The sequence below is a fragment of the Choloepus didactylus genome, chromosome 16 (assembly GCF_015220235.1).
Source record: "Choloepus didactylus isolate mChoDid1 chromosome 16, mChoDid1.pri, whole genome shotgun sequence".
NCBI lineage: Eukaryota > Metazoa > Chordata > Mammalia > Pilosa > Megalonychidae > Choloepus > Choloepus didactylus.
This window is the reverse complement of record NC_051322.1, coordinates 53,908,507-53,921,619: the sequence shown is the minus strand read 5'-3', so window position 1 is coordinate 53,921,619 and position 13,113 is coordinate 53,908,507. Positions and strand designations below refer to the sequence as shown.

The following is a 13,113-nucleotide window of genomic DNA, read 5'->3' as shown; positions in this document are numbered from 1 at the left end:
ACACTCATTTGTCTCTAGTGATCACGGATCTTTCTCCAGAGGGGACCATAAGCTGGGACATAAAACAAGCCTCAAGAAATTAAAAAAAAAAAATTTGAATATACTCAAAGCACATTCTCCAACCACAATGGAATACAAATAGAAGTCAATAATTTTTGAACTGTAACTCCACTATTTACTTCGTACATTATATAAATTAACACAAACCCTAATGACAAATCAGTGGTTTTGAACTCAATGTAAAATATGTAATTTTAGACAACTATATAAAGGTAGGGGAATGGAGGAGTATAGGAACATAGTTTATGTGTCCTATTGAAGTGGAGGTGGTATCAAAGAAAAACAAAATTGTTATGGATATAGGAGGTTAATTTTAACCCCCACAGCAAACACAAAGAAACTATCAGAGAATGTAACCATAGAGATGAATTGTAGAGTTCGGGTTAAGAGAAATGGGGGACGGTGCAATGGGGAGTTAAGAAATGAAGGTAGAGTTGATGTTTGAGGTGAAGGGAAATTTCTAGTAATGGATGGTGGGAAAGAGCATTACAACATTCTAAAGGTGATTAATCCCACTTATGGAAAGCTAGGGAGGGGGTGGAATGGGAAGATTTAGGCTGTATATATGTTCCCACAACTATAAAAAAAAAATGACAGTCTAAATAGGTGACTGAATGCCAAGGATGAACTTGGATGGAATTAGAGGATAGAGGACAGGTGGCTCAAAGGGACACAGTTGAGACATAAGGTAAAGGAAATATAGAATGTAAGCTTTGTATCATTGTTGAACCTGTTGTAGTTCTTAGCTGCGCTTAATGGGATTGCATAAAAGAATGTTCTTGTTCATGGGAAGTGTATGTGTGAATTATCATGTATGTTCAAGGATGTGTGCAGCTAGCTCTCATGTTGAGAAGACAGAGCAATAGATGATGGATGATAGATAGGGAGGGAGGGAAAGAAATAGCGATGTGACAGCATGTTAAGGTTGGTGGATTGAGCTATCGGGGGAGGGGGTTCAGGGTATGATGGAATTCTTTTTATGGGGTTAGTATTGTTTTTGCAACTGTTCCTATAACTTTGAATTTATTTCAAAATAAAATTTAAAAAAAAAGAATAGGTAGAAGGAAAGAACTGAAATCATGGAAGTGTAACTGATAACATTCTTTGAAATTTTCTATCTACTTGTTAAATTATAAATTATACTTTGAAAGTTATCACCATTATGTATATCTGTTAAATTTCACAGTAAAAAATATGTATTAAAAAATAAACATCTTCCAAGTTCAACCTTAAAAAAAATTGTGAAATAATATTATTTCACCTGTAAAAAAGTCCATCCAGTTATTTCATCAAAAACTTTCAGAACCCCATGGATAAAGAGATCTTAAGAACTTGGAGCAAAGATGAGGGGGGTGGGGGAGGAAGACACATACCAAAATAAGAGAATGAGAGTGTCGTCAGAATTCTTATGGCAGCCTTGGAAGATTGAAAAGAATGGAATATTGTCTATATATGCTGATTTAAAGTGGCATTCAACCTACATTTCTATGCCCAAATTGTCAATCAGGTGTAGGGTGTCAAGAATTTTACTTCCCTGGCATCCTTTTTTAGGAAGCTACTAGAGGATGTGGTCCAGCAAACAAGGGAGTAAACCAAGAAAGAGAAAAACATAGGTCCTAGGGGATAGTGATTAAAACAGAGGAAGAGTGGCAAAGCTAAGTCCTACAGAGCAACTGTTATGGATTAGAAGAGGAAGTCTAAAGCCTACAAGGAGAAAGCTCCAGAAAAAAAAATTGAAGTGCTGGAAATCGTATTTGAACTTTTGGAAATATTATTAGTTTGTGCATGATTAACCTGCTGGGATATTTGGGAAATTTTAGCACTAGGTATTTAAAACACTAGCCAATGGTAAAACAAGGTAATTATCAGTTTCAGGAAACAAGAATTTACATGATAAAGAAATGTAATAGTATATTGTTTAAACTTTTGTTTAATGTGCTTCTTTATTCACAATAAAAAACCTTTCATATCACATCATACCTTTTTTGTCATTTATATCAGGGAAAATTAATTCATAGTCGTAGTTTGATTTAAAAAAAATACCCAAATTTTTTCTACCAGCTTTGACGGAGTCACATGCAGGAGAGAGATGCTGAAACGTTATTCTGGCTGTTAATATTGTGCGAGTGTCAATAAAGAACATTTTCACTCATTTATCTGCTTTCTGTTTCTTTAGTATTCATGTAATTATCAGAAGTACATGACTGTGCAAGTGGGGTAACACTTCAGACTCTTCACAGTCCTTGACAAAATGGACACAATTTCTTCTACAGATCAGTGGGTGAACTGATGCATTAAGAGTACTTAGTCTTTGAATCTATGTGTGTGGTACATCTTGCATATACCTAGATCTTCCATAAATCCTCTAAATATTATTTTAATTGTCAGTATAGAGTTTTACGCATCTTCTTTTAAAACCATTCCTAAGTCAGAAAAAAACATTCCTATATCTTATATTCTGATAGGTTATAAATGCTTCTTGTGTTTCATTTTACATGTGTTAATTGCTAGTATATAGAGATAAAATTGAATTTTTTTTATTTTGTACACAGTGACCTCCTAAATTTACTTATACATTCCAAATTATTTTATTAATTTAATAGTGGTTTTTACTTACTGTGATGATTAGGTTCATGTGTCAACCTGACCATGTGATAGTGCCCAGGTGTCTGGTCAAGCAAGCACTGGCCTGTTACTGCAAGGACATTTGTGGCTGTTTAATAAACCAGAAGTACTGGTTTATTAAATCATCAGTCTACTGATTGCATCTGTGACTGACTACATCAACAAAGGATATGCCTTCCACAATGAGAGGATTCATTCAGCTGGATTTAATCCAGTCAGTAGGGGGACAGTGATTAAAACAGAGGAAGAGTGGCAAAGTTAAGTCCTTTTAAGGGAGAAAAGAGAGAACTTTCACTTCTTCAGCCAGCCAGCCTCTCCTGGGGAATTCATTGAAGACCCTCGTTGGAGTGCCAACTCACAGCCTACCCTATGGAATTTCTCTTCTTCAGCTAGCCAGAATATCCTGGGGAGTTCATTGAAGACCTTCATTGGTGTTGCCAGCTTGCTGCCTGCCATACGGAATTTGGACTCATGCATCCCCACAGTTGCATGAGACACTTTTATAAAATCTCATATTTACAGATATCTCCTGTTAATTCTATTTCCCTAGAGAACCCCAATACACATACCCAATCATATCCTCTGCAAATAAATTCAGTTTTCTTTTCCTTTACCAACCGTTATGTATTTTTTTCCTACTCTGTGATGAGAGAGGCTATCCTTTCCTTGGTCTCTATTTAGGGTAAAGCAGTCAATCTTTCAACATTATGCGTGATGGATCTGTAGTGGTTAGAGAAGTCATCCTTGCCTTCTCGCTGAAGAATTCCTTTATTTATGACCCTGAGGATGTTTTACATAGTGTGAATTCTTACATGACCTACTAGTATTGCTGTGTGGATAAATGATTTCTCATGATTTTCAGTGAATAACTTTCCCAATATGAATTATCTGGCTCTCTTCCTAGGGGTTTGGTCCTGCTAATAAAGACTTTACCTCCTAATTTTTTGTTTCAGAGGTTATGCCTACACTGAATTTTCTTTTGCACACCAAAGATGGTGCATGGCAAAATGGTTGAGCACATTGATTACAAACTCAGTGTTTTTTTTTTCCTGTGTAGTTCACTCAGTTTAAAGGATAACTTATAAATTAAGGTATTCCCACACTCATTAGAGACTCATAATTTCTCCCATGTGATTTTTCTAGTTTATGACTTAAAGGGTGGTAGATGAAGACTTTTCCACTTTTATTACATTTATATTGAGTTCACTCCTGTTGTATATCATCAGGCCATCAATGAAAGACTTTGCTACATAGATGACATTCATTAGGATTCTTTTTAGTGCAGGTTTGCTTAGATTGTGTGATATGATAAGAATAAGGAAAAGTTCTTTCATGTCGATTACAAACATAGTGTTTCTTCAGTATGAGTTCTCTGGTATGTTGAAGGTAGTTCTATGGCTGAAATCTCTTCTGTTTTGAAAACATTTATAATGAATGTTCTCATATCATGTAAGGTCAGAGCATCTCCTGAAGATGTTCCAACATATATATCACTCATAGTTTTCCCTCTAGTTTGAGTTCTCTCATGTTGTCTAAGGATACAAAAATAAATTTAAAGTTCTGCTATATGATGACATTCATATATGGTTTCTCTCAAATGTGAATCCTCTCATGTCATCTAAGGCCAGAATAATACGTGAAGGTTTTCCTCATAGGTGACATTCATAGGGTTTCTGTCTCATGTGAATTCTCTATTGTTGTCTCAGGGCAGAACATTGAGTGAAGGTTTTCCCACAAAATCATTCACACGGTTTCTCTCCAGTGTTAGTTCTCTCATATTGTCTAAGATTAGAATATTGAAGGAAGGTTTTCCCACATAGATGGCATTCATATAGTTTCTTCCCAGTGTGAGTCTTCTCATGTCATTTAAGGCCAGAGCTTTTGGTGAAGGCTTTCCCACACCAATGACACTGATAGCATTTCTCTCCAGTTTGAGTTTCTCATGTTCTTTAAAATGAGAACATCTCCTGAAGGATTTCCCACATAGATGACATTCAAAAAGTTTCTCTCCAGTGTTGGTTCCATTGTATTGTCTGTGGCTAGAGGTTTGAATGAAGGCTTTACCGTTTAGATGATACTTATATGACTTACTTCTAGTGTGATTTGCTTATGTTGAGTAAAAGATGACCAGTCACTGAAGACTTTTCTGAAGAGCTTGCTGATATAGGGATTCTTTCCCTTGCATATTGACACATGTTGAGTCACTGTGGGAAATCTTCTTGCAAATCATTAAATTTAAAGGAATTCTTTGGCATGTGAGTTTCTAAAAATATATTGCTAGATATGTCTTTCCTGTAACTTTGTTGTACGGTTATCATTTCTTGTTTTTTAATGCCACTTTCCCTATCTGAATTCTGTTTTTGGAGAAATACTATTCTTTATCTACAAAGTTCCTCTCCTTGCTCCAATTGGGAACATACATCTGATTTGCAGACTTAATATCCCAGTGAGATCAGATGATTGAAAATCTCCAGACTTACATCTCTGAACAGCTTTCTCTGGGATGTATCCAACAGGGCACAGTGTTCCTAGGTGAAGTCTTTAACTACATCTTTCAGGTTCATTTACTCCAGTGGTAGCATTGGTTAATAGCTTAACTGACAGTTGACTGCCTCTGGGTTTCTGTCACAACCAGAAAAACAGTAGTCAAGCAAAGGTGGATGTGGCCCGAGTATTCCCAGGGCCATGGACATCTCCTCCATGGTACATGCAGGCATAAAGTGTTTGTCCTCCATCTATACCTCTTGTTCCAGCAGTAAATAGGATTATATAATCATAAACACTTGATTTAGCAAAATCATGATGATGTATAACTAAATTGAAGGAGCAAAAGAAATGGGATAAAAATAGGTGAATCCTTTTCTTCCATACTATGAAGTCAATAGATAATGTCTAAAATGGAGCAAATAAATGGCAGTAAAAGCAAAATATTTAAAAATATGAAGATAAATACAAGAAGAAACAGGTAGAAATGTTGAATATTGTGACCACATTCAGTACTGGTATTAATGGTTAGAGAGGGGAGTTGAAATGGGGTGGAGCAGGTGACTGCTATGTTTCATTATAAGCCTTTTAGTACCATTTGATTTTGTATACATATATGCATGTGGCACAAGTGGAGGAGTTAGTTTGATATAGTTGTCTACCCCTTAATTTTGAAATGTTCACTAGGCTAGACCCAATTTTAAGAAGGCTTCTTTGACTCTTCCCCAAGTAGTGTCACTTCCTATTGTGTGCTTCCACAACAGTTTGTTCAGGTTTTTTTTTTTTTAAATAACATAATGATATGCTTTTATGTCTGTTTTGCCACTAAACTATGGACTCTTTAATAGCAGGTAAGAACTGTTTTGTTCATCTTTATTTTCAGAGCCCATGGAACTCCCAGTAATTGCTTTGTGGGTAAATTCACTTCAGATAATATTTATTACATAGATTACAGACAGAAACAGGTTTTTGACACATATCTTATTGGTGAAATGAAAAGAATTATGGAGACGGATTAGGAATAAGAATACCTAGCTTCCACTCCTCTTCAGTCTTTGGCCAAATCAGTTTACTTCCTGAGTCTCAATTTCCTTATATGTAAAACTTGGTGGTGAACTAATTGCTACAATCTCTTCCATCTCTAACGTCTTTAAAAATGTGTCTTTTCATGAGATTGATTATTCATTTAGCAGTTTCATAGGTATCTCTTTTCAGTATTAGGATAATTAAATTTAGGTCTCCATATATAAATTTCTTAATTTATATGTAATAGTCTTATGACATCAATCATGTAATCTTGGATCTAGGTGGAAAAGAAAAATAGGAAAGCAAAAGTATACTGCAGTTTCTTAGAAAATAAAACATCATTTAGCTTCCAACTTGGTGAGGAAGAAGTAAACAGAACTGTGCAAATCATCTTTCCCCTACTCTGTTGGCAATTCTGTGAGCTGATAAAATAGTTAAACCCCATCAGAGAATCACACACTGCAATGGGGGTAGGGGAAAGTTCAATAATGAGTTATTTGGATAAAAATACCATGGATAAAAGTAAACCTTGCATCAAAATGTTTTCAGAGTTATGTGTTTATGTAGGATATGCCCAGATTTCTTTTTTAGCAGATGATAATATAAATGTCATAGGGTTCTGGTTTGTCCTGTGTTGCTTTTGGAGCCTTTGAAACACTTCATTGTATTTTTGAAGTTTCAAAATACAGTTGTAAGTAGGAAATATGTTTATAAAATATAGTGTGGATCCTTTATGTTATAAATATTTAGAATTTATTAGTGTAATTGAAAATTGCTTTAAAAATTTTTCTCATTTCAGATGTTTAGTGCCAAAGAAATTGAATTACAAGTAACCGAAATAGAAAAGGAAAAGGAAGAGGCAGAGAAGAAGAAATCAAAGAAAAGTACCTAATTCTTAGAATGAACACTAGGGGTTTTTAGTGTTTTGTTGTACTGGTTGGAGTAATTTACTGAACTTTTAGAGGAAATAAGTTACTTTGCAGCATTAAATTTAGTAGATGATTTGAGATTGCCACATTTATGGCTCTGTTCAGTCTATTACATGGAAAAATTAGATGAATATGAAGATTTTCTTTGAAAAGAGTTTTCAGTAATTGTTGAAAGCAGTCATTATTTAACACAAACCTGAGACTATACCATATGCATGTATTGTCTGGTGTTACTTTTCTACATATATGGAAATTTAATTAAGAAAAACATTTTTATTTTAAAAAATTAATAATTTGGTGAGATTTGTGTATTGACTGTCCCTCAAAGAGACAGCTATTCTAAGATAAACATAATATGAGTTGCATTCCCAGATGAATGATAAAAACATCCTTACATTGGGGAATTGTCAAAATTCTGTCAGAGAACTTTCTCCATCTCTGAATTCTTTGTGTTTGTTTTACCTTTTTCTTTTTGTAAGTTGTAGTTTATTGCTTTGTTTGTGAAGTAAATATTTAAGGCCTAAAATCCAAATAGGCAATTAGAATAAAGTGTGGTAAGAATGTATAAAAGCATCAGAATAGGGATCTATATGGACATAAGGATAGAAATTAGTAGATGATTTCTTAATTTAGTTTATATTTTATCTTAAGTGTACAGTATGTTAGGTTTGTTACATGTTCCATCAAATGTCTGAATGCTTATTATGTCTGGCTTATTGTACTAGGCTTATTTAGAGGGTCAAAATAAATATAAAAATTGATCCCTGCAGACACAGATTGTTAAATCTAAATTACCCACAAAAAGAATATGCTTAATGCCTGTAAGGAGATTGTAATTTTTTAAATAAAGGTTATTAATAGACATAAAAAGAAAAGCCTATGTATCTTATTATTTTAGGGTTTTTCCTCTTTTTTATGTGCATTTTGGAAACATGGAGGAGAGAGATTGAATTCTGGCAGAGGAATGAAAATCCCAGAGGAGATGGTAAAGAAAGAATGAGTTGGGTTAAGGAACTGTCATATTTGAAGATCCAAGCCATTTGATGGTTATAGCACTCTGAAGCAAGAGCATAGGAAGAACAGAGTCAGAATTTTAAGAGGTATAAAGACCTTAGTGGGTCACCTCACTCATGTTCATTTTTCCTTGGGTCGAATTCCTGTGACCTCCTGCTGCTTCACTTCATTTTTCCAGACATAAAGATTATAGGGCATTTTCCAGAGCTGAATGTACAGTCTGTATTGCTAACTCAGATTTAGTTCCTGAATGCTTTTCTAGTTTCATTCACTAAAGCAGTAATCATGGAATCTCATGAATCCCTGTACCCCTCTTCTTTAAAACTTAGAATCAAAGTCAGCCACCTGTTCCCTGTAATGCCTCCTGGCTCCTGCTAAGCTGCTTCCCAGGCAGAAGGCTTACTAAGCAAAATTTTGCCATTTGGGGCAAAAAAATTATTTTGTTAATGGGCTCCCACTGAAGATAACTCAACATACATGCACACGCACATACTCAAGCACACACAACAAAGGGGCTAGGTGTTCACATTATCCTACAGTACTGTAATGAACCCTTTATGAATCCTTGATATCCTTGATACATGGCTGGGCATCTTGCATATACCTCTTTTTTGCATTCATCATATTATATTGAAATTATCTGTTTGATCTACTTATTTGACAAGTGTTGAGTGCTTTATGTGGCAGACATTGTGCCAGAGGTCAGGGAAATAGGAGAAAAAATAGACTGAGTTTTTGTCATCATTACTGTGTAATGAGAGGCCAAACATGAAACCTAAGTGATTATAATTACAGTTACAATTAGTGCTGTGAAGCTCTTTGTGTTTGTGTCCCCTAATAACCTAGAAACTCTTCAGGAGGCAGGACTGGGACCCATGTCTTTTTAAACTTTATTTTCACAGCTTGTTTATGGTAAAGACTTATGCATGTTTGTTGAGTTGTTAAATTGTATACTCTCTCCTTAAGAGAGATCAGAGGAAAGGGTGAAACTAATAATCTAGCCTAATCTCTCATTGGTTTAGAAGTCAACCTCCTCATCTCTTTGGTACTTGTTGAATATTATAAAGATGGGAAGATACCAAGTAATCGGTGAGTATGTATTGAATGCAGGGCCCTAGGTTTAGAGCCTAGTTGGTGGAAAAAAAAAAAAAAGTGAGAGGAGAACTGTATTGTTAAGCAACATAGTATGGCCCTAGACAACTTTTCAGTGGTGCAGTGATTTGAAGTGTCAATCCCATACCACTCATCCCTGATTAAACATTCTTTTTGTGCCAGGTACCGGAAATGAATAAGATATTGTCCTTGTCTTGAAGAGGTCATAACACCAAATAGTTAAGTCCATTCATATGTCATATGAATGCTGAGAAATATAAATTCTGTGAATTTAATATGGGGCATATTGCTGAATGGTTTTTGGAGTAACTTATTTGTATCTTCCCTGGTAAATGTAGCACTCAATACCAGATCGTTTAGAAAGAAAACAAGACTTATTTATTGGGTGTTTTTAAACAAAAGAAGGGAAGTGATAGCACCCTGTCTACCAATCTGTCTCAGATTTGTCAACAGGACATTCTACCCCTCTGGATGGATTTGGCTATAAATGATTATCATGCTAAGGGCTCTTTTCTGAACCATAGCTCAGCTGTGTGGATCTCCATATTGCCTAGCTGGGGAAATAGTGACACATAATCCAAATAGTATGATTGTAACTCCACCCTTCATTTTTTTTTTATCTTCATTTTATTGAGATATATTCACATACCACGCAGTCATACAAAACAAATCATACATTCGATTGTTCACAGTACCATTACATAGTTGTACATTCATCACCTAAATCAATCCCTGACACCTTCATTAGCACACACACAAAAATAACAAGCATAATAATTAAAGTGAAAAAGAGCAATTGAAGTAAAAAAGAACACTGGGTACCTTTGTCTGTTTGTTTGTTTGTTTCCTTCCCCTATTTTTCTACTCATCCATCCATAAACTAGACAAAGTGGAGAGTGGTCCTTATGGCTTTCCCAATCCCATTGTCACCCCTCGTAAGCTACATTTTTATACAATTGTCTTCGAGATTCATGGGTTCTGGGTTGTAGTTTGATAGTTTCAGGTATCCACCACCAGCTACCCCAATTCTTTAGAACCTAAAAAGGGTTGTCTAACGTGTGCGTAAGAGTGCCCACCAGAGTGACCTCTCGGCTCCTTTTGGAATCTCTCTGCTACTGAAGCTTATTTCATTTCCTTTCACATCCCCCTTTTGGTCAAGAAGATGTTCTCCGTCCCACGATGCCAGGTCTACATTCCTCCCCAGGAGTCATATTCCACGTTGCCAGGTAGATTCATTCCCCTGGGTGTCTGATCCCACGTAGTGGGGAGGGCAGTGATTTCACCTTTCAAGTTGGCTGAGCTAGAGAGAGAGGACCACATCTGAGCAACAGAGAGGCATTTGGGAGGAGGCTCTTAGGCACATTATAGGGAGGCCTAGCCTCTCCTTTGCAGCAACAGTCTTCCCAAGGGCAAGTCCTGTGGTAGAGGGCTCAGCCCATCAAACCACCAGTCCCCTATGTCTGTGAGCATATCAGCAACCATCGAGGTGGGGATGCCCAATACCCCTGCATTCTTTGGGGTAGTTTTTTAAAACAGCATTATTTACTTGGGCTCTGGATCTGTGAACTGGTTCAAGTCTGGAAAGGGTTGAGGAACTTTGACTCTCTATTGTGCTGATTCAGGTCAAACTTTTGTTCACGTGACCTTGAGCTCTTCTGCTTATGCAAGTCAAGTAAGACTTTAGTAGGTTGCCCGTCTCTTTCAATTCTAGGGTCGCCATGATCTTTTAGCCAATACCCAAACTCTCTGGTTGTAAAACCCATGTTCTTTGATGCAATCTTGTGTGGGCAGACATATCAGTGTTGATTAGATTGTCATTATTTGAGTGTTTCCATGGAGATGCGCTCCACCCAACTGCTCATTTAGTGACTCCTACAAGCCCGACACTGTTTTAAGGTTTTTTTTTGTTTTGTTTTGTTTGTTTTTTTTAACAAGGAAACATCTACTCATATAATTCTTTTAACATCTTCATGAGATAGGTCATATGATTTATGCCCATGGTGCTGACTACTTAGTGTTTTGCCACCACAACCCTCCATCAAATTGGAAAAAAATTCTTTCCAGTCTCTACCACACAAGGCTGTTTCATGAGAAGCAAGTGCTCTTATATGTCATTGATTTTATTCCTCCTGGAATAAATAATAATTTGGTAATTATTGTCTCAACCACTTTCTTTTACTTTAGAAATCTAAGTATTCTTTTGGCCAAATTTCACTGATATGTACAAAGTTTTTTTTTTTTAATTTAATGTGTATTTTTAACCCAAACATACTGAACATTATGTTACTTAAAGTGTCATCTTGATAGAGAACTGAAGATGGCAGCTAGGTGAGACAAGGCAAAAAAACTCCTCCGTGAAAAATACTGTTTAAAAACCAGAAAGTGACCCAGAACACCAGTTTCAGCGATGCACCAGCTGGACAAGGTCTGCTAAAACCACAGGGACCATGCACTTGGTGAAACCAGGAGTCTGCATTCTAAAGCGAGTGAGTAAGCTGGCTGAAAGCCCCACGGCCGCACTGCAGTGTTGGGAAGCCAGGGGTTGGCATTTGGAGACAGACTAGTTCTTTAAAAAAAAAAAAAAAAAAAAGCCCAGGAGCGGCTGCAGTTTCAACGGCAAGAGCCACGCAGTGAAGCACGGCAGGAGGGGGCTGTGCCAACCTCTCAGTGTCTGGTGTGGAGGATAGACTGCTGCTGATTCCATCAGGGCCACGGGGCAGAGAGGAGAGCCAAAAGGAGAAAGAAACCACATTGCTTGCAGCTGGCTCCCTGGCGGGCTGGAGATACTCCTGCCTGTGGCCATACCCACTGCCCAGAGCTGCGCCAGGAAACCCAGTGTGACTGTGAGTGTATCCCATGGCACCGCACATGCGCCACAATATCGGCCGTGGGCAGTGGCCTTGGTTACATACACAGCTAGTTGTCCCAGAGCTGAGAAGGTGGAGCTGTGTGAAAGGGGGGGGGGGGGTTGAGACACCACATTCAGCCATCTTTGCATCAGGCTAGGAGTGCCCCTGCAAAGCCCGGAGGCCTGGGGCTTCCCTTGAGGGATGGCAAGCACTTGTGACATAGCACAGCCTTCCCTATAGCAGAGGTCCTGGAAGATCACAGCTGAGAAGGGGGGCCCACTTGGAAAACCCAGGGACACTACATCAAGGCCGGGGACTTGTGCGTCAGCAGTAGAGAAAATCTGGGGCAAAACTGAAATGAAGGCTTAGACTCTTGCAATAGCCTTGAATCTCCAGGAACATCTGGGAGGTTTGATTATTAAAGCTGCCCTGCCTCCCTAACCACCCAGACACATGCCCCACAAGTTGTATTTTTTTACAACTTGAGAGAACCCTATCAAGCAAAGCAAATGCCAAGAGGCCAAAAACAACAGAAAATCTTAAAGCATATGATAAAACCAGACGATATGGAGAACCCAATCCCAAACACCCAAATCAAAATATCAGAAGAGACACAGTACTTGGCACAATTAATCAAAGAACTACAGTCAAAGAATGAGAGCATGGCACAGGATATAAAGGACATGAAGAAGAACATACAGGATATAAAGGACGTAAAGAAGACACTAGAAGAGCATAAAGAAGAAATTGCAAGAGTAAATTAAAAAACGGAAGATCTTATGGAAATAAAAGAAACTGTTGGCCAAATTAAAAAGACTCTGGATACTCATAATACAAGATTAGAGGAAGTTGAACAACGACTCAGCGTCCTCAACGACCACAGAACGGAAAATGAAAGAACAAAAGAAACAATGGGGAAAAAATTGAAAAAATCGAAATGGATCTCAGGGATACGATAGATAAAATAAAACGTCCAAATGTAACACTCATTGGTGTCCCAGAAGGGAAAGAAA

At 37.2% G+C, this 13,113-nt stretch overlaps 1 protein-coding gene across 1 annotated transcript in view; it reads left to right on the top strand.

Moving 5' to 3' along the window:
• The window catches only part of PSMA8 (proteasome 20S subunit alpha 8), a 74,714-nt gene extending 66,733 nt beyond the window's left edge, over nt 1-7,981 (top strand). The window contains exon 7 of the mRNA XM_037806119.1: nt 6,995-7,981. Within this exon, the coding sequence (XP_037662047.1) occupies nt 6,995-7,087 (93 nt within the window). The 3' untranslated portion in view covers nt 7,088-7,981. The remainder of the gene's footprint in view (nt 1-6,994) is intronic.
• The last annotated feature ends 5,132 nt before the right edge of the window (nt 7,982-13,113 follow it).